General features: G+C 52.8%; 1 protein-coding gene across 1 annotated transcript; it reads right to left on the reverse strand.

The window, feature by feature from the left end:
- Positions 1-1090: 1090 nt before the first annotated feature.
- Positions 1091-20953, reverse strand: GGA1 (golgi associated, gamma adaptin ear containing, ARF binding protein 1). Its single transcript, XM_006118924.3, has 17 exons — positions 20748-20953; positions 17896-17980; positions 14289-14364; positions 13039-13137; positions 12352-12475; positions 11705-11805; positions 9043-9123; positions 8425-8562; positions 8174-8255; positions 7594-7701; positions 6688-6843; positions 5612-5676; positions 4856-5007; positions 4478-4767; positions 4142-4311; positions 3309-3419; positions 1091-3101 (listed from the first exon to the last, which is right to left on the reverse strand). The coding sequence occupies exons 1-17, from the start codon at positions 20776-20778 to the stop codon at positions 2991-2993; spliced, it is 1980 nt and encodes a 659-aa protein (XP_006118986.2). The 5' UTR covers positions 20779-20953; the 3' UTR covers positions 1091-2990.
- Between the last annotated feature and the right edge of the window lie 4687 nt (positions 20954-25640).

Below are 25640 nucleotides of genomic sequence, written 5' to 3' on the forward strand. Positions count from 1 at the left end.
GGGATCCACTGAGCAAGGCCTCCCCTTGGCTGGGAATGAGGCTCCAAACAATCTGTGCGTCATGCACTGCAGTAGCTGCCCAAGCTGACATTTAATGGGGGTACTGGCAGTAGACACACAGCCCTTGGGCTAGCCCCACTGAGACACAAGGCAACAGAGGTGCAAAAAGCCCACTCCCAAGTTATAGCCGTTACTGCTACTTTCCAAAACCAAGCATCTTCCCCAGCCTGCCAGGAGGCCACCGGCGCTTAACAGCAGTTACGAGACCCACTGTGGCAGCCGCTACAGAGGCTCCCACAGAAAAACCTAGGGGAAGAGGAAGTGGGGGCAGCTACTAGCAATCAGCTGAGCAACCTCGCTGCAAACAGCACTTGAGCCAGGCCCAAAATGGTTCAGTGAGGGGGCTTGAGGGTCAGGTTAACCCTGGCACAGGAGTTCCTAGCAATCCCTTCCACAGGGCCAATGTTTAGCCCCCTCATCCTCCAACATAGGGAGCAGCAGGGGCTGGCAGCCAGCTCTTCCTGTGCTCAACTCTGCACAGAAAACAGGAAGGCACGTTCCAGCCCCAAAAGGCAGCAACTGCTCTCTGTCCCACGAGCCAGGACCACGAAATCCAGGGCAGCCCAGCTAGCCGACCAGAAGATTCACTGCTCTCCTTTGCCCTGGTACTTGGCTCCCACTGGGCAGTTCAGTGAGTGAGGTCCAGGGAGGCTCCCGAGTTCCATGGCTAGGCTACCACTGAGCTAGGGTGAGTGTCAAGGGCAGGTTTGGGTCTGAACACACATTTGGCGTCGCAGAGCAAGCCCTGCCTCTCGTTACTGGGATCCATGCTGCAATGTTCTGAAACGGGCAGAGGGAACAGGGACGCTTCCAGCACACTAGCAGTGTTCTCCCCAGGCTTGGCTGCACGGAGACGCATCCTCACATTGGGGATGGAAAAGTGCCCCAGTAGGGGGCACTCGCCTCAGCTGAGAGGGAGAAGGGACACTGCGTGCAGGGGGCAGAGATTCTATGGATGACAGATGCTGGGCTTGCTGGTGACAAAAGGGGCCCTCAGCCCAAGTGTAGCTCAGGAAAACCCTGACAGACATCAGGAAAGAACACTCTTTATTTCCCATAAATACAGCAGATTTCGCGCACCGGGCGGCTTTTGAAATCCTTTTCCATGTACAGAATTTGCACCGAAAATATATACAAGTCTGTTCGAGAACCAACAAGATCTGCAAAGAAAATCCATACAAAACCCCTGAAAGAGACCAGAAAAGAAAATAAGACACAGCAGAGCCTCAGCTCAGAGACCTTCCCTCCAGCCTGTCTTCTCACTCCCATGTTCCACCAGGCTCTGAGCCACCCCAGAGCAATTCTGATTCCCTAGGATGGAAGCACAGCCCCGCTGGCTGGCCTCTGATATCTGCATGCAGCCCTCACTCCTGGTCAAGGCTCCTATGCCGGCTCCCTCTCGAAGGAGGGGTTTTGCTCATGATGCAAAGGTCAGTTGCAACTCGAGGGAGCCCTCTCGGCACAGAGCCTGGACAGGGAAAGAGAGGTTAGTGCAGCCTGCAAGCAGATCAGCAAGGTGAGGGTGTGGTGGGGTAGGATGTCGCTTAGAGCTCCCCTGTTAATCCATCCGCTCATCTCCATACCTGCATCATGGTCCAGCAAATCCAGTTTTGCATCACAGTGATTGACTTGCTGGGATCCCCGATGCATGGGGATTCAGTGGGATGGAGCACCCCAGCTCCCTTCAAAGAGCCCTCTGGAATCCAGGCTCCCTCATCACTAGCCCGCAGCGTCAGCTCCTTCAGGAACAGTGCTGAGAAATGCCCCTTCCCTTTCCCCCATACAAACAAGCAGAGTTCCCTCAGCAGGGCCCCCTTTACAATCCTCAGGCAGCTGCAGGCACTGCGTCCCTTGTGGCAACTGGCGCAGGCTCCCTTGGTGCCCATCGTCACACGAGGAAGGAAGCAAAGCCCACAAACCAAGGCGAGTTCAAACAGCAAGATGGGAGAAAGGCGTTAGCTGCTTCCCGCCCCAGGCTCCTGCAGCAGGTGGGGAGGGGAGCCTATGTGTCGGAACAGCCTCAGCCAAGCCCAGGGGTGTGGATATGTTCAATACTTGCTCCTCTTCCCCACCGCTGCCCAAGGCCATGCTGCTTTCCTGCTATTCCTTCTTGCATATGGCATGCCCCCCCCCCCACGACCTGCAGTGGGACAGGGTCTGAGGGTGCACAGCCACTTCCATGACTGCTTGAGTCAGTGGCTGGGAGCCAGGAACCTAACAACTCCCTGCTGGCGTTACCGTGCCCCCTTTCCACAGAGCAGCCAACTTCCTCAGCACAGCTGTGGCCTCAGGCAGAAGCCACGGACCCTGGGAAGCCTGCCCCCAACAGGGACGGATGCTGCTCTCCAGTGAAGGAAGGTTAGGGCGCCTTGCTCCACACGGTTTCTTGGGGTGATGCCAACATGGGTACCAGGAAATCATGGTGGGGTGGAGAGAGATGACTTGGGGGCATGGCTGCAAATGGAGAGCCCCAAAGATTTAGCCCCCAAGCCCGCAGAGCGGAGTTTGCTAGGAGTACTGAATGGGGAGCCTGAAGCGGGCGGGGGTAGGGAGCAGCAAAGTCCCCACATCAGGAGAGGAAGGATCTTAGAGTCCTGCCCCCGCCAGGGCTGGTTAGTGTTGCCTTCAGCTGATCACTACGCCGGCTGCTGAAGGGAAAGTGGGGTTAGAGGAGGAGCAGGAGGGGAGGCTGGATTAGAAGAGCACGGAAGATGGTCAGAGCTCCTCACTCTGTCCCGGCGCCCCGTCCCACACTGAGCCGACACCCTCCTTTCCTTGGCTGCGCTCTCATCCACCAACCCTCACACATGCTGCCTCTGGCCCCGGGCCTTCCGTGGCTAGTTCCAGAGTCCACGAGCCAGCCCCAGGGCACTCCAGACAGCAGGCACACGGACTCCTTGGGATTCAGGAAAAGCAAAGTAGCCATGACCCTAGAGGTTGCCCCAGGACTCTGGAGGGGGGAATTGATCCACGTCCCCCATTTCATTGTAGGTTTGCTCCCCCATGGTAAAGGTCAGCTTGTAGCGTAGCCTCACTTTCTCCTGGGAAGGGAAGAGAAGGGAAATGCCGTCAGGAGGTAAGGGATGTGGGTTTAGGGACTCACACGCAGGGCGGTGGGAGGGGCTGAGGAGAGCAGGCGTGAGCATGGGCGAGAGGGAGGGAGCTGCAAGTCAGGGAGAGGCACCAGCCCTGGAGCAGCAGCACCACCTGGTCTAGGGGGTTGTGTGCAACAGGCAAGGTGCTCTTACTTTCTGCGGGTTGGCGAGCAGCAGGACTTGGGTGATGGCCGTTGGGTGGACGATGGGGTTGAATGCCGGGAGCTCTGTCCCTGAGGGTGGCTGTAACTTGACCTTCATCACCTGCAGGAGTGAGAGACCAGGAGTGTCACGCAGGGGAGAGCGATAGGGCCCAGCTGTCAAAACCTGAGCGCAAGCTCTGTTTTGACAGACCCCCCCCATCCCAGGTGCCCAAGTCAAATTCCCCAGAGGGTGCTCAGTCACTCCCAGCCCTTGCTGGTAACCTCCTAGCTCTCGCACAGCCCTTGTTGCCCATGGATCTCAAAGTGCTTCCCACGGTGACACATTATTGCCCAGCTTTTCAGAGAGAAATGCTATGAGGAAGGAATTTGCCAAGGTCACCCAGCAGGCCAGTGGCAGAGCTGGGACTAGAGCCCAACCTCCTGACTCTCAGGCCCAGAGTAAGGCTGGGTAGGAGGGAAACCACAGATTTCCATCCACTGGGTTGGGGGGACAACTATTAGCTGGGGGGGGGGGGAATTAACTCCGCCCCGAACTTGGAGCCCTCCTCACCCCAAAGCTGCCTTCACTGCACTGTGGAGATACAGACTGAAGGACTGGGCCCTGGCCCACCACCAATGAGATCACTTGTTTGGTGACCTGTCTGGCCCCTTTCAGAGAGAGATGGGTTGGCCCACCAGACCCGAGCAGCTTCTGGACCGTTCTCATTGCTGTGGGAGGGTGAGGTGAAGCAGGAACACAGCCTTTGCGAGCTCCCAAGATCGATTCAGGAGCGGTCAGACACCCCCCCTCCCAGAGGGTCCGGCCTCCTGTTGGACCGTTACCTTGGGAACAGCAGACTGAAAGACAATGTTGCGGATGGGCAGTGGAGCCGTGCTAAGCATGGAGATCACCACCACCAGCACATCAGGCCGCTCGGGCAGAGAGTCTCGGGCGAAGTGGAAAAGGACCCGGAAGCCATGCTGGTCGTAGACGGTCACCGGGAGGATGCTGCCTGCAGGGAGGAGAGGCCAGGGAGCAGTGTCAGTAGGAGCAGAGAGATGGGCCCTGAGCACAGCCTATCATGTTCTGCAAACTGATGGAAACCCACAGAGGGGACAACCAATCCCTTTGGCCCTCTCCTACTCCCAGTCAGGGGAGGGTTCCTTCTCCACACTCACTCGGTTTGATGGACTCCAGAGGCACGGTGATGCTTGCCAGCGAGATCTCCTGGGGGGATGTGGGAGCGGGGAGCCCCAGCGGGGGTGGCATAGCTCCAGCCGGCGTGGGAGTGGTTCTCGGAAGCATGGCAGGGGCAGGCTGCTCCAAGGGTAGGGGCAGGGCGGCCGTGGGGCTCGGCGAGACACCCCGGAGTAGCGTGGGGGTGCTGCTGAGGGCAGTCACCGTGGTGCCAGAGCTGGTCTTGTTTTGGAGGTCTCGTAACGTTAGCCGGGGAGGCGGCTGCTTCTCCCTGGGGGCAGAAGAGATATCTCTTGGGACAGGGCAAGGGAAAGGCCGGCTGATCCTGTCCGTGCCTCACCCAGGCTCCTGGCTCTTACCATCGGACTTGCTGAGACTCCGGAGGCAGGGACTGTTGTAACAGAGTCTTCCCCAGCAGATCCAGGTCATCCAGGCCACTGGTGAGAGGGGAAGGGTCTGGGGCAGGTGCTGGAGCATTTGGGATGGAGGGCAGGCTGGGCTCACTGCTATCCTGTAATGACAGCCAGAGGGTACTACAGCAAGGCTTGGCCTGGCTCAACAGCCAGTCTGTATCTAGTGTTTGAACTGTGCACTGTGTGAGCCTCTGCTCCCTCTCCAGATCCTCTGTCCCACAAACTGTGCCCCACGTGCCATCCCCATCACACTCCCCGCACTCCCAACTGCCTCACGCGCTCCCTCACTATTCCCAATGCTCAAACACCACGGCCTCTTGTAACCATGGGTATGTCTACACCGCAGGACAAGGTCGAATTAAGATACACAACTTCAGCTACATTAATTGTGTAGCTGAAGTCGATGTAGCTTAACTCGGCTTTTGGCGCTGTCCACGCTGCAGGAAGTCAAAGGGAGAACACTCTTCCTTCGACTTCCCTTACTCCCCGTGGAAGCGGCACTGACCAGAGAACCCCTCTCCATTCGAAATAGCTGTCTTCACTAGACCTGCTCATTCGAACCCTGGAAGGTCCGCAGTGGCAACTTCTATCTTCTCTGTAGTGTAGATGTATCCCATGATGCCTCAACTTCACTGTCGCCTCCAGCAGGGCTGGAAACTCCCCCTCTCACAAAGTACTGACCCTCTGCTCCCAGGCAGGTACCTGGAAACTGTTCCAGCCACTGCTGTCCATGGCCTGGGCGGAGGCGGGAACCGGCTCATTCAGTCCTGTGGAGGGGAAACAAAGAGCCGACATGAGAAGAGCCCTGCCAATAACTGAAGCAGGAGCTCCAAAGACAGCCTGAGAGGTGGGCAGCTGGGACAGAGACAACACGCAGGGACAGAGGGCAGGGAAGACAACCAAGTGTCCCTACTTTCCAGCCCTGTTAGGTCTGGTCGCTCTCTGCTCTCCATTAGCTTCTTTCTTTGGTTCCCAGCTACTCAGCTGCCCTTCAGCATCCAGAAGGACAGGCAGGGACCCATAAGAGTCAATGGCATAACATGACCCCTCCAAAGAAGAGCACTAGTGTCACAATGATCCTGCCTGCAGAGGCATACAGACAGAGGGGAACATCTTCCAAAGCCCCTAAGTGACTTAGGAGACTGTGTCCCATTTTCAAAGTGCCACAACAACCTCCTTGGGATCTCCGTATCGGCAGCCCGGCACGTCCCTCGGCAATGTGTCTGTACAAGGCAGCTCCCCAACGCAACGTCTGCACCCCTAGGGAAAGAGTTGGGGGAAGGGGCAGGGCAGAGATCCCCACTGCTCTGGGTTTGTAACACTTAGCTCCTGTGTGTTGTGGCTGATTTTGCTCTAGGAAAGGAGAGCTGCTTGCCAGGTGCTCACAAGGCAGGACTCAGATTGAACGGGGGTTTCCCAAAGGGCAGTGTGGAGCAGGAACCTCTTGGTCTGCCAGGCCATGGTCACACTGCAGCGGAGAGCAGCCCTCCCAGCCGGGGCAGATGGGTCATGCTAGCAGGGCTCAGCTCTAGTATTAACTGTACGGCAGATGTTGATGCTCAGGCTCTCACGTCTCCTGGGTCTGTGCTCGGGTGCCAGCCTGAGGCTCCACATCCCCTCTGCTATTTTCAGCCCATTAGCTAGAGCCTCGCTAGTGCAAATGGGACTGCCCACGCTGGAAGGCATCTCCGCCTCACCGTCAGCCTTCCCCACCAGCAGTTCTCTCTCCTCGAGGTGCTGCTCTCGTACAGACCACACTGTGTTTTCTCCCTTCTCACCCAGAGACATGAGCTCATCATCCAGCAGGGAGACCGAGCTGGCTGGGTCAGGCACAGGGAGCATGGAGCCACCCGACAGGGTGGGTAAGGCTGGGTAGGAGGGGCCTGGTGCTGGCATGTCCAGTCCCGACAGGTCCAGGAGCGCTGAGGTGCTGCCTGTAGGGAAGACACGGAGCTTTGACCACTGAGCAGCAGTGAAGAGAGAAGTCTCTCCCTTAATCTGCTCGCTCTGGGGGGAGCTGGCTCGGTCACCAATTAGGGATGTTAGCGTTTAGTTGTGTAAATGGTTAACCAATAAGTCTGATAGGTTAATCCTAACGACTACTTGCATTCCCCCCACCTTGCTGCTTCTGTATCAGAGGCAGCAAGAGGGTGGGAGACGGGAGACAGTGTCCATAAGGAGCTGGCTTTTAAGAGCACCGGATCCCATGGAGCTGCCTGTCCCCCCCCAATGCTGCTGCCTCTGATGGGGCAGGAGGGAGCCAATATGCACGAGGAGTCAGCTTTTAAGCCGGCTCTCTGCGCATGCCGGCTCTGCGGAGCTGCCTGCCTTCCCCCTTGCTGCCTCCCACCGAGACCAGGGGAGGGGAAGGCAGGAGCCGGTGCTCCAGCGGGATCAGCTTAAAATCTGGCTCCCCTTGAGCCCCAGCTTCATGGAGCCACCTCCCCCGCCATGCTGCTTGGGCCCCCTGTGGACAGAGGCTGCTGCCACCCTGCCCTGCTAAGGGGCTCCCAGGGAGTGGGGCTGGGAGCGCAATGCCTGCTGGCTCCTCCCCCGGGGACTATCGAATAACCATGTGACCCTGCTCTAGGCCCCCGACTGCACCTCTGCACTTCCCAGGGGCTGCCTGTCTGTCCCCTCCCCTCGCTGGATTTCCCACGAGCTCCCTCTTCAGGGCTCCTCACCTCGGAGAGGGCCGGCCACTGTCTCTCCATTGATCTCCTCTCCTTTCACAAGCTGCTTGTACAGGTTGATCACCTGGGTCAGGTTGTCATTGGCCTGCAGGATTTCCGCTGCAAGAGAAGGGGTGGGGGAGTTGAAGGCAGAAGAGACAGGGACGTGCCAGGGGCAGCCCGGCCATGTGCCCTGTGCAGGCCTCAGCATTCCCTGTCCCTCTATAGACTGGGACAGAGGAGAGCAGGGAACCAATAGTGAGCTGTAGCAAAGACATCTTTGGTAGCGCAGCCCCATGGCCCAGAGCGCACACTCAATGCCCGGGTATCCTCCAATCTGCCACACGCTCCACCCCCACACTTTCAATGACGTGTTCCCCAAGTGCAGCCGAATGCCCCATGCACAGCTCGTCTTCCCCCGCAGTGCCACTTGCTGATCGGCTCCCTCTGCCCCAGTGGGATGGCCCAGCAGGCAGGGTGGAGAGGGGGGTGCAGGCTGGCTGCTGGGTAGCAATGCGGTGTCAGACTCAGCTGAAGGGGAGGTGCACTGGGGCTCCATGGAGGGATAAGCGAGGGGGGCAGCTCAGCTCACCTAGCGCCTCATCGTTGTCCTCTGTGTCGCTGGCGAGCCGGAAGAGCATGGGCCTCATGCGCTCGCAGCGCTGGTACAGCTCCTGAGGGAGAGAGGGGGCGGAGGTGGGTGCTGGGACAGCGCTCGGGAGGGGCTGGGGAAAGGGAGCTGGAGGGAGCTGCAGAGTAAAAGCTGCTCTTGCCCTGGGGCTCCTTGACCTCACCTCAGAATGCAAGAGAGAGGGAAGGGACTCTGGGGCAGCCCCCGCTCACCTTCATGAGATCCTCGCTGCTCTCCGTCGTCTCCCCCTTGCTGTAGTTGGTCACCATCTCTGTCAGCAGCTTCACGTTGTTGTTTACCTCCTCGATGGCGTTTGTGCGCTTGGAGATCTTCTCCATTCGCTTCTGGTCCTGCGGTGGGAGGAGTGGATGGGTGAGGGGGTCTGATTTTCCTTCTACCCACAAGTCAGGCCTGGGGCGGCTACAATAGTGGGCACCAAGCGCAGGGCATCCTCCCAGAATGGCTTCAGCTTGGGCGGAGAGAGTCCAGTCACACTGGAGACCATCCAGTACCCTGCTGTGTGGCACAGGAGCTGGGATGGCACCAGCAGGGGGCGCCACAGCCCGTCTCAGGCCCCCGTCACAAGACTGGGGAGAACAAACTTTACTTACAAATCCCAGGGATCCCTCTCCTCACCCCCCTACTTCCTGATGCCAGAGAAGTGGCTGCTTGCCAGGTCAGTATGGGCATTCGAGCACATTGGCCATATGCTCCTCCCCATCTCATGACCTCTCTGCATCTAGGGCCAGGCTCCTCCTCTCCAGCGGGCGGGTGGGGGTATAAATCCTCAGCGCCCCTTCCCTGGGGACAGCCTGCATGAGGAAATTCACCTCCTGAACCATTTCCTTGATGAGCTTGTTGGCAGCCCGAAGATCCTCGGGATGGGAGCTTTTCAACAGGCGAGCCAGCATCTGCAAGAGAGACAGGGAGACATGAGGCCCGGGGGAGAGACAGCAATTCCTAGCATGGGTCACTGGATGCAGGGCTAAAGCAGATGGGCTGTTCTGTTACCTCAGAGCGAAGGCTGGGGAGGGAAATCACTGGCAATGGAACACCCACCCCCTCAGCACCGGGACATCTGAAATGACTTCTGAGGTGAGTGGCAAAGGCCAACAGAACTAAACTGGTGCCTCTGTTTGGCTATGTCTACACTCATGGCTTCTTGCGTCAGAAATATGCAAATGAGGCTAAGCATAGCATATTGCTGAGCCTCATTTGCATACCTGAGCCGCCATTTTGTGGAAAAGGCTCTTGCGCCAGAAGGAGCTGTCTACACTGCCCCTTCTTGCGCAATGCCGTTATGCTGATTATTTTCAGGAAGAACGGCATTGCGCAAAAAGGGGCAGTGTAGACAGCTCCTTCTGGCGCAAGAGCCTCTTCCGCAAAATGGCGGCTCATTAGGTATGCAAATGAGGCTCAGCAATATGCTACGCTTAGCCTCATTTGCATATTTCTGACACAAGAAGCCGCGAGTGTAGACATAGCCTTTATGTGCTTTTTTCGGATATGTAAAGAAAGAACCTCAAAGGATCCCGCAACACTCTACCCGAAAACGTTTTTTTCCTCCTCATTTGATTACATTAGAAATTCAGGTCTTGTCTGCTCCTGGCAGAACAAGCTGGAGAACGATTTCCCCCGCACAGAGGAAGTGAAACCTGATTAACAGAGTGAAGCGACAATTGACAGAATTCAGTCTAGGTGTACGCACAGTTTGCAGTCTGTAGGGGAGCCAGGACAGCGCTGCCTTGACAATAAATGGTGATGCCTACCTTGACCACAGTGCAGATCTCTAACAAGGCAAAAGCCTGGCCTGTTGCAAGTCTGGTGCTGGGAAGCTTTGAGAGGCAGGAATGTTTTGCATAACAATGCAGACTAAGCATGGCATGCGACACCGTGTCAAGAAAGCGTGACAAGCAACCTGGTATTAGCATGTCTATTTCTGATAAGCAAAAATCATAGATGCAGCCATAAAACTGTCAACTACGCACGTAGTTTTTGCAACATCCTGAGTAGCAGGATGTACCCCAAATAGTTACTGGGTATTTTAGGTATCCTACACAATACGTAGTCAATTGGTAAATATTATTAGAACCACCAAGCCTGGCTTTGCTACAAAATGGGCTTAGTAAGAAGAATAGATGGGAGGAGGTGAGCGGGACTGACCCACAGGTTCTGCTCGTTGTAATTAGAAGTAAGAGACCCTTCACACTGGCGTCAGCCGTGCACAGCGTTCTGATGGGTGGGAATTAACTGCTTAAAGCTTGTAATAAATAAGGAAGTGGTTAAGTCTCTCTGGAGTGTTCTGGCTTCCCTTGGATCTAAAATAAATCGATCCACACAACACAGTGCTAGTACATCTGTGCACTTCATGGAGGATAGGTTGCTCAATGGCTATGAGCCAGGATGGGCAGAGATGGTGTCCCTGGCCTCTGTTTGCCAGAAGCTGGAAATGGGCAACAGAGGAGGGAGCACTTGATGACCTGTTTTTGTTCATTCCCTCTGGGGGAGCTGACATTGGCCACTCTCAGAAGACAGGACACTGGGCTAGACGGACCTTTGGTCTGACTCAGTATGGCCAGTCTTACGCTGGCTGGGGGAGGGAGGGTTTGTTCAGCTTTAACCAGCGAAAGAGCCACAAATTGCGTGTTAGGAGTGCTACAGGCACGTCTGAACATTGCTATTGTTAATCTCAATCAATAAGCCCTGGGAGTAAAGCTCTCTGTTGGCACCCAACCTAGAGCTCTTCCCTGAGGGACTCCTCGCACCTCCACCCACTTCTGAGTCATCACCCAGGAACTGTTCCAGCAACTGGCGATGTTTAGGAAAAGGGGAAGGCCACTTCTCCAGACTCTTCTCTACAAACACTTTGCCCAGTCAACACTGGGCCCTGCCATCATGTGTGCCAGGCTGGGATCCAGGCCTGGCTACTCTGGTAACACCAGGCTGCCTTACTATGGAGTCACTTGCCAGAGGAGTCTCATGCCAGCTTCCCCTGATCTAAGAGCAAGAGTGGAAGAGACCAGCAGCTCATCTGCCTGGTGTCCTGGCTATGAGGGAGGCCGATGCTGGATGGTTCAAGGAAGGGTTAAAAGACTGGGCCATAAGTGCCCTGGGGGGAAGGAGAGCCTGTGCTCGGAGCTGGGATCACTTTGTGCTACACACCAAGAGGAGCCATCCTCCTGGTAACACTTCGGCAGCAGCTATTCATTCATACAAGTGTCAGCATTAGGCCGTATTAGTACCCATGTACTGCCCTTAGTGATTCAACTGGTCAAACAACAAGTTTCTTTCCAAGTGCCTGATTCAGAGCCCACTGAAGACAGCTGGAATCTTTCTACCTGTTTGCTTTGGCCCTAACCGCCTGAGACGAACACACAGCAGGCGAACAGACTCCTGGCCTTGCTGCTGCACCACCCATCCCCTGGGCCGAGATGGGGGAGTGGAGACGCAGGAAGGCCACATTCTGTGCCCCTCCTCGCACACAGCCCTCACCTTGGACTTTTCCTCGTCATCAAAGATGATGTTCTTGGGCCGGGGCGGAGGCAGGGAGAAAGGAGCCTCATCTGGCAGCTTCGGGTCACACTTCACAATACCTGCGGGGAGAGGAGCAGAGACATCACCGGGCCCAGCTCTCACGTCACTGGGGCAGCGCTCTTTTGCTAACTTCACTCCTGGAAGCCCTGCTCTCGGCCTCACACAATGGACACCTTTTTGGGGGGCTGGTCCAACCCATTCCTGGGTCAGTTTTGGGGTGGGGTGCTCCCGTCACCAACCATGTCTCTTCTGTAGCATCACCAGGTCCCCACTAGCAGATCACCACAGTCACTCCATGCATCACAATAACACCTCCTCTGTCCTGGTCTGCCATAACCCCTGGGATCTCACCTCTTATGGAGTCACAACTGCTGGGGGCTGGGGAGGAAGGCAGTTGTCACAATCCCCTTCACCCCACACCAGTCAGACCAGCAGTGACTCTCCCCCTCTCCCAGGGACTGTTAGGGTGCCCATTTGCTCCAACTGGCCTCTGAACTGTCCAGCCTACACAACAGCTAGAGCAGGCCCGAGCAGAAGAGGCCAGGACCCGGCTTCTGCCCCAACAGAGGATGGCCCTTGCCCCACAGGAGATTCCTGGCTCTCACCTTGTTTCTTCAGCATCTGATAGGCCTCTGTGATCTTCACTTCATGAGGCAGCCCCAGCGTCCAGCTATACATCAGTTCCAGGATTTTCAACTTCACTTTCTCGGGAGTCCGGCTGCCTAGATACTGAGGGGAGGGATGGGCAGAGGTTGTCCACACCTCACCAGCCACTCAGGGCAAAGTGAGATGGCTCCCAACGGACAACGGAGGAAGTGAGTAACGGCCCTTGCAACATGCCCCTAACTGTGGTTGATCTCCAGCACGGGGGGCTGGGAGAGGAGGTGAGGCTCTGAAGACCACAGTTTATAGGAAAGCCCCGGCACTGCGAGCCAGTGAGGGCTGCCCTCTGACACAGCAAGAGGAAGGGCCAGTTTAAGTCCTATTCACCCTGCACGGGGAAGGTGCAGGCGGGGAGATTCCGCTGCAGAGAGGAGTTTATATTGCCCAACAGGAAGCTGCCCTGCTATGTCCCAATGGGACACCGAAGCAAGCAAACAGAGCTCCCCCTCCCCCTGTACATTCACTCTCTGCCATGGCCTCCTGCGGGGAGCACACAGACAGCAGATGCAGTTGATCTGCGCAGGTTGGGGCGAGGGGTGGGGAAATCACTCCAGCTCCACCTCATTCTGCGCCCCTTACTGGCTCTCCCAGCCTCGCGCCCCACCCCGCCAATGTGGCCCAGGACGCACCTTGGGCGACACCACCTTGATGAGCTCATTGAGGAAGCGGAACTTGCCCACCTCGTCGTGGAAGCGCTTGCCGCAGTTCTTCATGCAGGTCTCCAGCACCTGAGAGAGCAGAGGCCGAGTCACGGTCTGTAGCTCCCCCTAGCACGATGCAAAGGGGAAAAAAACAGGCCCCACATCCCTGGTGACCCTGACCCCGCAAGCCAGGAAGGGCTCTTGGGTGTTTCTGCTTCGGCCACACCGATTCCCCCCTTCCATTTCATATCACAGGTGCCAGCCTTCCGACAGAGGGGACTGGCCTGTCGCCACAAAGGCTGAGGGCAGAGGCAGCTGTGGCTGCCTGAACACAGCAGACCCTGGGAGAGGAGAAACAGCTGCTGGGATTGTCCTCTGGGCTTCCTCCCGTGCCCCAGAGAGAGGGGCAGTGAACCTCCATGCTCACTTTTTGTGCTGCAGGGGGAGGATCCAATGGAGACACACACAACATGGGAGTTCTCAGAGGCACCAACTCAGACCTGTCTATGAGGGGCCCGATCTAGGGATGTAAGCGACTAGTCGACTATCCGATAAGCTTTGTCAATTAGCCACTCGACTAGTCACTCCTCGCCCCCCGCCCCTCCCGCTGCCTCTATGAGAGGCAGCAAGGAACAGGGAGAGCAGGATCTGGTGCTGGGGGAAGCCGGCTTAAAAACCAGATCCCCCAGCACCGTCTCCATGGGGAGAAGGGGCAGGGAAGCAGCAGGGAACTGGCAGCACTTTCGTCTTTGAAATGTACAAGAGCCCTCCAGAACCTCTTGAATATTTCAAAAGCAGGGAGTGAGGGGCCAGCGGGGGACTGTTTAAGTCCCCAACTGGCCCCGTGCTCCCCACAGCACTTCTGCCCTTGAAATGTAGCAAGAGCTGGCAGGACTCTTGCTACATTTCTAAGGCGGAGGCGCCCTTATCCACTAATCAAAGAGTCGATGCAAATTAAATCGACTATTTGATTCATTGATTAATCTAAATTTAATATGCTGAGTGCGATCCAAGGTTAATTTAAGCCACGCATATGGATTCCTTCTGGGGTAAGATCCCTGCACTGTGCTTAGATGGTTCAGCTCTGGGGCAGCGTTCCACCAGCCCTGAGCGCTTGGGTGTCCTTGGGCTTTAGCTGAGCAATATGGAAAAGCCTCCACAGCCAAAAAGCAAAACAGGACACTCCCCACCCTGACCTTTAATCTGTGCCTAACCCATCTAGAGACTTTCTCCCTTACCGTTAGGGCCTGGATGGCTTCCCATTCCTGCGGAGACTGGATCTTGTGAGCTAAAAGCCGGGTGGCAAGCTGGGGGCTGAAAGGGGAAAAAGAAGAGCGGTTGAAGGGAGACAGTGTGGCCTAACAGAGAACAGTACTGGACTCAGGAAATTGGGTTAATATCCTGGCTTTGCCACTGGCCGCTAGGAGACTTTGGGGGACATCGCTTCCCCAGTCCATGCCTCAGTTTCCCCATCTGTAAAATGGGGACAATAACACTGATTTCCATTGTAAAGCACTTTGAGATCTACTGATGAAAAAATTCTGTAGAAGGGCTAGGTATTATCATATAGATAGTAGCCCAATGTCTGTGAGTCTGTAATACTGATGTACACGGCCCTGCCCCCTTCCCCTCCCTCCGTGGCAGCTTGGCTGAGTGCTGCGCCGCTCAGCTGGGCCGCGGCAGGGGAGCAAGCGGCGGCAAGCGACCATTTGGGCTCCCCCGTGGTGGCCCGGCTGAGCGCACAGCATTCAGCAGCGCACCACAGCGGGAGGGAAAGGGGGGACGGGGCAGTGACGTACACGGCCCTGCCCCCTGGCGGTGTACATCACCGCCCCACCCCTCCTCCCCCGCGGCAGCCTGGCTGAGCGTGCAGCACTCAGCCGAGCCGCCACGGAGGGAGGGGAAGGAGGTGGGGCAGTGACGTACACGGCCAGGGGGCAGGGCCGTGTACATTACGCCCTCCCCTTCTCCTCCCACCTTGGCGGCTCGGCTGAGTGCTGCACGCTGGCCCCCTGGCTGTGTACGTCACTATCCCACCCCCCTCCCTCGCGGCGGCCCAGCTGAGCAGGCAGCACTCAGCCAAGCGCCACAGCAGGAGGGGAAGGGGAAGGGGAGAGACCGAGAGGAGAGAGGAAGGAGGAGAAGAGAAAGGGAGAGTGAGAGGCAGGAGGGGGAGAAGAGAAAGAAAGAGACGGAGAGAGAGGCAGGAGACGGAGGAGAGCTGAGAGAGAGAGGGGGGAGGTAGTAGTAGGAGAGAGAGAGAGAGAGAGAGAGAGACAGGAGGTTCAGGAGAGAAGACAGTGGAAGAGAGACCTGAAAATCCTGTCTTATGACGGGCTAATTGGCTAGTTGATAAGAGATGTCCCCCGAGGGCACAACTTTTGCTCACAGTACTGGATGCGCACAAAGTCCTTACAGGTCCTCAGTGAGCTTGGGGCAAAAGGCTAGTTTCAAAGGCACGCAGCCACTTTGTTAGTTAACTGACGGGCCCTAGAGTATCTCCAATCACACAGGATCACAAAGGCCTGTACAAATCTCAGTAGAAATCCTTCACTGCCCCACCAATGCAGCTGCCCTGCGTTGGGGCACAGCACAGTCATAAGAAGAGAAGAGAGGAACAGTCTCTCAATGTGAAACTTAAAAAAAAAAAGGCATTTTCAGATTGGCAGAATGTAACTATCCTTGTAGAAATTTGGCTCTTGTGCTCACAAAAAGAGCTTTGAGTCAGAAGCAACCAGGACCTCAGTTTTACATCTCATCTAGTAGCACCATTCCTCCTCCCTCCCGACACCACGGACAGGGAGGGGAAGAGCTTGAAAGACAAACTGAAAGCACACCTTAAAAAGGAAGGCATCAACATCAACACAACAAACTGGGAGGACTTGGCATAGAGCAGAACACAGTGGCGCCACACTAGGGATGTTAAAATGCATTTCGTTAAGTAATTGTGTAACTGCTGAACATTTCAGCGGTTACATTGTTACATGCGTGGGGGGGGAGGGGGGGAAGCAGCTCCACAGGAGCCAGTACATGCAGAAAGAGCTAGCATCCTGTGTGCGCCAGCTCCTGCCTCCCTCCCCGCCCCACATTTCTGGGGTGGAGAAGGGCTGCATGCCTATGCCACGCTATACACCAAACCACAGCTCACTTTGAAAACAGATGTGCTCCAGCCCAACAAGTGCCAAAGGAGGAACAAACAACTATGGGCCGGTCTACAGTGCCATTTACAGTGGAAAAAGTCCTAAACACATGGAAGCATCTACACACGCCAATGACTTTTTGCAGTAAAACTCAGAAATTTCACCACAAAAAGAAAACCACCTCCACAAGGGCCATAGAGCTCTTTTGCAGTGATGTGCAAGTGAGGACGTTTCAACTATTTACAAAGCTTTTAGCCTCTACAGGATATCCCACAGAGGTGACCACTCTAGCCAGCACCTCTGGGCAGGTTCTGAGGCCAGGTAAACAGATGTCTGCCCCTCCCCTGTAAAGTCCCGGGAACTTGGAAACTTTCATTTCTATTTTCCTTGCAAGAGCTCACTTATCTGGCTAAGTTGCAATGCCTGCTCCACAGCGCAAACCGCCCCCTGCTTGCTGCAGCGCTAAGATAGTTTGGGGAGAGGGGGCTATGCAGGGGGCTATGCACAGTCCCAGAATGCCCTGCAATCCTCCCCTTCCCACAACAAAAGCTGCACTGTAGGATAGATGCCCTCAGAGCACTGCTCTCATCAGCCATGGAAGTGCTGTAAATATAAACACTTTCTGACACCTGTGGAAGTAAGTGAAGACACAAACCCGTGCTTTTCTCTTACCAGTTCCCTATCGCTGGTGAAAGAGACAGTGGTAAAACTCTGCAAGTGTAGACAAAGCCTTAGCCTCCTGCAAGATTACACTTGACACTTCTGCTAGAAAAGCTGCAGGGCATGAACTGGGCACCTCAGCCACCTAAAACCCCTGCAATGAGACAGACACCCCCCCCCCCCCCCACCCCACGGAGAGAGAGCTGAAGAGGAGAAGCTGCCTCAGAGAGATAAAGAGTGCCACCTACTGGGCTTTCATAACATTTCCTGAAACAGGAGTTTTCCCTTAAATTGGTTCTCCCTGATCCAAGCACAGAATCAGAATAATCCTGTTTAGCTTACAAGGCTGTGCATTTGTAACCCAGATGTGTAACCTGGAACGGTCACAGCAGTGGCTCTCAACCAGGGGTACATGGACCCCCAGGGCTATGCAGAAGTCATCTGGGCGTACATCAAATCATCTAGGGTATGTCTACACTACCCTCCTAATTCGAACTAGGAGGGTAATGTAGGCATACCGCACTTGCAAATGAAGCCCAGGATTTGAATTTCCCGGGCTTCATTTGCATGAAGCCGGCCGGCGCCATTTTTAAATGCTGGCAGTTCAAACCCCGTGCAGCGCGGCTACACGCGGCACGGAATAGCTAGTTCGAATTAGGAGGGTAGTGTAGACATACCCCTAGATAGTTGCCTAGTTTTACAATAGATGACATAAAAAGCACTAATGAAGTCAGTACACACTAAAGTTTCATACCAAATGACTTGTATATACTGTTCTATGTATTATACATGGGAATGTAAGTACAAGATTTATATTCCAATTGATTTATTTGATTAATATATGGTAAAAATAAGAAAGCAGGCAATTTTTCAGCAATAGTGTGGCTGTGACACTTTTGTATTTTTATGTCTCATTTTGTAAGCAAGTCGTTTTTAAGTGAGATGAAACATGGGGGTGCAAGACAAATCTGACTCCTGGGAGGGTACAGTAGTCTGGGAAGGTTGAGAGCCATCATACGAGAGGGAGGGAAGAAAGTGTACTTACCCTTCTAGCTCTTTATTCAGCTGGTCGCAGAAAGCATTGATGCTATCCCAGTCCAGATCCTTGTTGAGAGGATTTGTAGCCTTGTCTAGATATGACAGAAGAAAAAAGAGTGTATCCTCTCAGAAAGAGAATCTACCACTCAGGCTATGTCTACACTACGCTGGCTTTGTGCAAGAAATATGCAAGTGAGGCTAAGCATGGAATAGCGCCGAGCCTCATTTGCATAATTAATGAGCAGCTGCTTTTTGCACAAGAGGCTTCTGTGCAAAAAGGAGCCGTCTACATGGCTCCTTCTTGTGCAAAACCCCTCCTCTTGCGCAAGAGCCGTTCTTCCTGAAAAAAATGCAGCAGAACAGCTCTTGTGCAAGAGGGGTTTTTTGCGCAACAGCCTCTTGAGCAAAAAGCAACTGCTCATTAATTCCTCGCTTAGCCTCATTTGCATATTTCTAGAGCAAAACCAGCACAGTGTAGATATAGCCTCAGTGAGGATCAGCCACACAGGTTGTAAGGGGTGGGGATGTAATACCAACTCCATCCACTGATTCAGGAGTTTGGCCTTTCACAAGCTACATTAGCAGAGGTTCACAGTGAGGGGAAAGTAAACCCTCTGCATGCTTCCCCCAAAGGGGTCAAAACTGGAACTGAGATGGAAGTTAGCGAAATACCATGGCAGAAAGTTTGCAAACATTACCTGCAGGTGACGCTACGGTAAGGGATGGGATAAAACCAACACAAAGAGAATCACTGAAATTTAGAACCTTGAGAAATCTTCAATTCCAGCCTCCTGCACTAAGGCAGGACCTAGTAAACCTAGAAAGACCATCCCTGACAGGTGTGTATCCAGCCCGTTCTTAAATCACCAATGATGGGGATTCCACAACCTCCTTTGAAATCTGTTGCAGAATTTAAGTAACCTTCCAGCTAGAAAAACAGTCCTAATAGCTAACTTAGATCTCCCTTGCTATAGATTAAGCCCATTACCTCTTGGCCTATCTTCAGTGGACGTGGAGAACAATTGATCACCATCCTCTTTATAACAACCCTTAATATAATGAAAAGTATTATCAAGTCCCCCTCCCCCCGACACACTCTCTCTCTCTCTCTCCTTTTCTCAGGCATACATATGCCTATTTTTTTTTAACCTTTGTTCATAGATCAGGTTTTCTACACCTTTTGTAATTTCTGTTGCTCTCCTTAACAGTGTCTCCAATTGGTCTACATCTTTCCTAAAGTACAGCACCCAAAACTGGACACAACTCCAGCTAAGGCCTTACTTGTGCCGACTACAGCAGTACATTCTGTGTCTGACATACAACACTCCTGTTCATGAACCCCCAAATGACATTAGCATTTTATACAAATACATCACACTGTTGACTCAGATTCAATTTGAGATCCACTGGAGCCCACCAGATCCTTTTCTACCACCCAGCCAGTTCTCCCTATTTTGTACTTATGCATTTGATTTTTGATTTTTTCCTTCCTAAATGAGGCACTTTGCAGTTGTGTCTTTACTGAATTTCCTCTTGTTGATTTCAGACCAATTCTCTGCTTTGCCAAGATCCTTTTGAATTCTAATCCTGGCCTCCAACAGGCTTGGAGCTCCTCCCAGTTTGGTGGTGTAATCTGCACCTTGTTATAAACATACTCTCCTCTCCATGATTCTTAATTCATGATTTGTCAGGAGAGCATGGGCCTGGATTTGAATGAGAGATAGGGTGGCAGGTGGATCTGTACCGTGGCTGCATGAGGCCCCAGTCAGACATCAAGGGCCAACTGCACTAAGCATTGCAGATACCTCTGGAAGAAAGGCCCCTGTGGCAAGGAGTTTGATATCTAAAATTACACGTATATGATTGAGAGACACCAGGTGCACACAGGAAAGAGATAGAGGAGCACACATTAACTGTAACAGGATGAAGAAATCTCTAGCTGAGGGTGCAGGGGTTTGAGACCAAGGCCAAAAGAGAGGGGGACACGGGCACCTGGCAGATCAGAGCAGAGCAAAGGGTGAGACTGGTCACAATGGAGGTGGATGCATTTGGGGAAGTAGGGACCAGGTGGCTGGGGTCCATTCAGAGAGGCAAACTGGCAGAAGTGGGATCTGGAACACATCATAGAAGCAACTGGGGAGGTGGGGTGGAGGGAAAAGGAGGAGAGATGATCATTTAATGGCACTGACAGTGTATGTGTGTGTGTGGGGGGGCTGATCAGGATCACACAGTGGTGATGATGGGGAGAGGGCGAGAAGCTGATCCAGATCAGACAGTAGTGCTGGGGGGGGGGGGAGGGGGAGGTGTGTTGATCTAGATCAGACTGTGGTGTTGATGGGGAAAAGAGGGGTTGATCTGGATCAGGCAGTGATGGAGGGGTTAATCTGGATCAGAGAGTGGCATTGACGGGGGGAGGGGAGGGGAGGGGAGGGGAGGGTTCTGGATCAGACACTGGCGCTGATGGGGGGGGTGTTTGATCCAGATCAGAAAGTGGCACTGACAGAGGGCTTTATTTATCCGAATCAGCCAGTGGCGCTGATGGGGATGTTGACCCAGATCAGAGGGTAGTGCTGACGGAAGGGTTTGATCCGGATCAGACAGTGACACTGACGGCGGGGGGGGGAGGGGGGTTTGATCCGGATTAGAGAGTGGTGCTGACGGGGGGGGCTCAAAGGGGGAAAATTGATCCGGATCACAGTGTGGCGCTGACCGGTGCGGGGGGGGGGGGGGGGGGGAGTTGATCCGGATCAGAGAGTGGCGCTGACGGGGGGAAGGGGCCTTGATCCGGATCAAGACGCTAAGGGAGGAACGAGGGGGCTGATCCGGATCCCCGGGCTCGCTGCTCCCCGCCCCACTCACTGATCCGCGACTCCAGCGCGTCCGGCTCCATGGTGGCTCGAGCGGCCCCCGCCGCCCCTTTGACTTAAAAGGGCAACGTCCCTTCCGCCCTCCCGGCCCGGCGGCGCGGAGCCATCGAGATGGGAGCGAGAGCCGTCTAGAGCGCCGCTAAGGAGACCATAGAGCTCCCCAAGTCCCCATAGAGCGTCGCAGGAGCCATCACAAAGCCGCTCAGACTTCCGCTGGAGCGCCCCCGCCCCCCGGGCGTCAGCGCCGAACACCATAGAGTTCAGGCCGGGAGGAGACCGCCGCGCCAGGGAAGAGACGAAGCGGAAGAACTCTCTAGAAGCCATTACGTGTGTGCCATAGAGACTGCGCGGGAGCGCTAGAGCGCCGGGGACAGCAGCGCCATAGAGCTCAGCTTCCGGGAGGGCCTTTTCCCGGTGGGTGGGTGGCTGCCTGTGATTGGGGCACGAAGGGCATTTCCGGGGGCGAAAAACCGGGAGCGGAAAGGTCACTTCACTTCCGCTCTGGGGCGCGTGTCCTCTAAAAGGGCGGTTTTCCCAGGCAGCTGGTGAAAGGCCAATTCCCTCCCCGGCCTGCGGAACCGCCCGCCACGAGAGGCGGAGTCTGGTCCCGCCCCGGGCCAGTGGCGCCCCAGCGGCCAGAGCTAACGCTGGGACAAGGGGCTGATAGGGCTGCACGCCCTTGTGCTGGGGGGGGGGCTAGCTGGCCGTTGGCTCCGGGGGGGCCCATCACTCCCTGCAGGTGAAGGCCTCGCACTTTCACCAGGCGTTTCCTGCTCCTCCTTGAGTATTGTGTTCTTGGGTCTCAGTGATGACCTGTGGCAGTGAGTTCCACAGGCCGTAGTTGTTTGCCAGGCTTTTTAACTTCAGTGTGTGGCGCTTTGTTCCTGCACTATAAGATAGGGATGATAGAAGCTTTAATCAAATCTGGTTTTGCTCTGCCCTTCATTACTTAATATACTTCTGTCGTGTCACCTTTAGTCTTTGTGCCCACACCTTGATGGGTTCTAAAGAAAAAACCCAAAACACAAAAGCCCTCTCATTGTAAAACTTTTTATTGTTAAAAAAATCCCCATATTCATATAAATAAATCACTTATGTAAAATACAAGTAGGTTCATTCTCTCTCTTAACACCTTCCCCACAGCTTTAAAAAAGATAAAGCAGACCAACGAACAAATGTATATTAAACCTAAGATGACTGACAAACTGGCAGCTCACATGGAGCTCCCTCCTACTACAAACCTCTAAATAAGGTATTGATTGTGCACAATACTGGCATCCATGCTGTGCCCAGATCTTTTGCTTCCCTTAAGAATACATTAAAATGCTGTATTGAGTTCTCACCCACTCCCTAAGGTGAACGCCCTCACACTCTTCATTCTCTTTATATGGAATTTTTCAGGGCAGATGTCTTCATGAGTTGTCTGTAATGATGCCCAGGCCTGTTCTTGGGCTAATAGAGCCCTGTGATATATACAGGCTGTTTATATTTCCCCTGCAATGTGTGCCTCTTAACACCAGAGTTTGCTCATTTGCACAGCATGGTTAGATTTCTTTGGTACTGACTAATTTTATATGACTTTGCAACAGAGAAATAGCTGTGTTAGTCTGATCTTGGTTAAACAAAACAAAAAAAGTCATGGAGCACTTTAAAGACTAACAAGATGGTTTATTAGGTAATGAGCTTTAGTGGGGCAGACCTATTTCTTCAGATCATATTATGAAAATGAATAGGCATGACCATTATGTAACAGGGATACAATCAAAAAGTAAACAAAATATACAGTAATGAATCAGAGACAATAAGCAATTTCCTCCTTCCCTGTCATTCCTGCCCACCCCTCCCTCCACCTTTGTAAGTGTCAATTAAGTGGCTTATCTGGAGTTACTACCAATATCAAAAGGTGGGGAGGCCATCTTTCTAATGTATAAGGTAATTATCTAAATCAAGGCCAATTCACAATGTGTCAAAATATTTTTTTAGCATTAAAAAAGATTTCTGAAGTCTCTCTTTGTAATCTGGTAATGGAGAGGGAGCCTGTTAGTCTTATTTTGCTAAAACAAAAGGAAAAACTATGTAGCACTTTAAAGACTAACAAGTGCTACATAGCTTTTCCTTTTGTTTTGTAATCTGGTGTTAAAGTGTCTTTGTAGTAAGACACATGTTGTTAGGCCTTTAAGGGAATGGCCTGTTTGATTAAAATATAGGCTAACAGGTTTTTGTGTGTGGAGATGTCTGATTTGTGAGAATTAATTCTCTGGCAAAGTGATTGACCAGTTTGTCCAATATAAATCGCAGAGGGACACTGTTGGCACATGATGGCATATCACATTGCTGGACATAAAGGAATGCATTTTCTTCCACATATTGATCTGAGGAAGTAGGTCTGGCCCACAAAAGCTCATCACCTAATAAACCATCTTGTTAGTCTTAAAGTGCTACATAGTTCTGTCTTTTATGATTAGGTCCAGTGATGATGTCTCCAGAGTAAATATGTGGACTAAGCTGGCAACGGGGTTTGTTGCAAGGGAAAGTTCTAGAGTTAGTTTTAATGTGGTATGCCCTGTGGTTGTTGGTAAGAATCTTCCTGAGGCTAGGTAGTTGTCTATAGGAGAGTATAGGTTTGTTACCCAGAGTCTCTCGGAGTGTAGCATCCTGTACAAGTATAGGTTTTAGGTTATTGATAATGCTTTGGAGGGGTTTGAGTTGGAGACTATAGGTGATGACAAGCGGTGTCCTATTGTTGATTTTCTTGGGCCTATCTAGAAGTAGCTGGTTTCTGGGTATTCGTCTGGCCCTTTCAATTTGTCTTTTTACTTCCCCTGGTGGGTAATTGAGTTTTATGAATGCTTGGTAGAGATCTTGAAGTTTTTGGTCTCTGTCAGTGGGATTGGCGCAGATGCAGTTGTATCTAAGGGCTTGACTTTAGACAATGGATCATATGGTGTGTCCTGGATGGAAGCTGGGGGCATGTAAGTAAGTGTAGTAATCAGTGGTATCCTGTAGAGTGTGGTATTGATTTTGCCATCAGTGATTTGTACTGTGGTGTCCAGGAAATGGATCTTGCGTGTCAAATGGTCTAGGCTGAGACTGATGGTGGGGTGTAGGTTGTTAAAATCTCTGTGGAATTCTTCCAGTGTTTCTTGACCATGGGTCCAAATGATAAAGATGTCATTGATGTAGCGTAAGTAAAGGAGGGGTAATAGGGGATGGGAGTTGAGGAAATGTTGTTCTAAGTCATCCATAAAGTATGCTAGCATAAAGTTAGCCATAAAGTAGCCCCACAGTACGCTAATATCTTTATGGCTAACATCTGATTCGTTACTGTATATTTTGTTTGCTTTTTCATTGTATCCCTCTGTTTCATAATTCACTTTCAGAATATGATCTGAAGAAGTGGGTCTGCCCCATGAAAGCTCATCACCTAATAAACCATCTTGTTAGTCTTTAAAGTGCTACGAGATTGGATTTTTTTAAACGACTTTGGTCAGGTCTACACTGGACCTGGCAACTGGGCGCCGGGTATGCAACTCCAGCTATGAAGGATACATAGCTGGAGTCAGCTTACTCTAAACCAAGCTTGGAGGCATCCCTTCAGCAGGAGGCAAACATTCCCATCGGCTTCCCTTATTCCTGGCAAGAGTTGGAGTACTGGATGCTGATGGTGGTGCTCTCTGAGTTTGATTTATTGAGTCTTATCTAGACTTCCTAAATTGAACTCTGAAAGCTCAGTCACAGCAGCAGCGGTCTTCCACTGCGTGAAGACATGCCCTCAGTCATCTGCCAGTATTGTTACTTCACTGCCTCCCACCCCTTTATAGATAATCAATATATATATATATACAATAACATAGGACCTGGTACAAATATCCAGAGATGTTTCAATGTTAACCTTCTGCCATGATGAAAGCTGATAATTTAATCCTGTTCTTTGTTTTCTGGCTCTTAACCAGTTTTTGATCCTGGACTATATTTTACCCAACTCCATGATGGCTTTGCTTCTTCATTAGGCTCTTGTTGAAATCTTAATAAATTGTCAACTGGTTCTCCTTTTTTCATTGCTTTATTAAGAATTTTGGGAGAAATTTTAGAGACAAAGTGTTGAAGTGATTTGACATCATGTTTGACAAAGCCCTAGCTGGGTTGATTTAGTTGGGATTGGTCCTGCCTAGAGCAGGGGGCTGGACTTGATGGCCTTCTGAAGTCTCTTTCAGCTCTATGGTTCTATGATTCTATGATCCTGTGTAGGGTGATTCCTACATTTGTTCTCAATGTCTCTGGTTGCTGGTGACAGGCAAAATACAGAAACAAAGTGGCAGCCTCTCCAAAGTGTGAACTTGCTCCTTAAGTGTTAGGACAAGCCACATGGAGGATTTGGTTCAATGTCATACAGTACTTAAGATGCAATTTCATACTTAGCAGAGGATGCCATTTTGCTTTGCAAAATTGTGTCCGCCATACCATATAGTGTGATTGTGCAGTACAGCTGTGGTGGGCACTACTGCTTGCAAGCTGCGCACAGTTCATTAGGGTAAGCTGCTGGTGGGCTCTCAGACAGATTGTTTACCATGCATCTGCAGGCACTGAGCTTTGGTGATATGTGCAGGCCACAGTTTGCCCACCCGTACGGTACAGTGTGTGTGTGAGGCCATACTGCATGGAGGATCCAATTTTGTAGAGCAAAATCACATGGAGCTGGACAGAAGCATCCCATGGGCTGGATCTGCACCACAATCAGTTGAACCACTCCTAGCTAATGTACCTACTCCTCTCTCTGGGGCTCAGTAACATTCTGTGCTTACTGTAAAGATTTGAAATGATGCGGGGGAAACTTCAAACAAAGCAGAGGAAGGAAATGCTGAAGTACGTGCTCCAGCAATAGTAC

This window comes from Pelodiscus sinensis, chromosome 1, assembly GCF_049634645.1.
Source record: "Pelodiscus sinensis isolate JC-2024 chromosome 1, ASM4963464v1, whole genome shotgun sequence".
Classification (NCBI taxonomy): Eukaryota; Metazoa; Chordata; order Testudines; family Trionychidae; genus Pelodiscus; species Pelodiscus sinensis.

Coding starts and splice junctions, on each gene's coding strand:
- GGA1 (XM_006118924.3), bottom strand. CDS start 20,778: ATGGAGCCGGACGCGCTGGAGTCGCGGATCA. Junction 14,365..17,895: donor CTGAATAAAGAGCTAGAAGG/GTAAGTACACTT, acceptor TTCCCCTTTCAG/CCCCCAGCTTGCCACCCGGC. Junction 3,102..3,308: donor TGCTCGCCAACCCGCAGAAA/GTAAGAGCACCT, acceptor TTCCCTTCCCAG/GAGAAAGTGAGGCTACGCTA.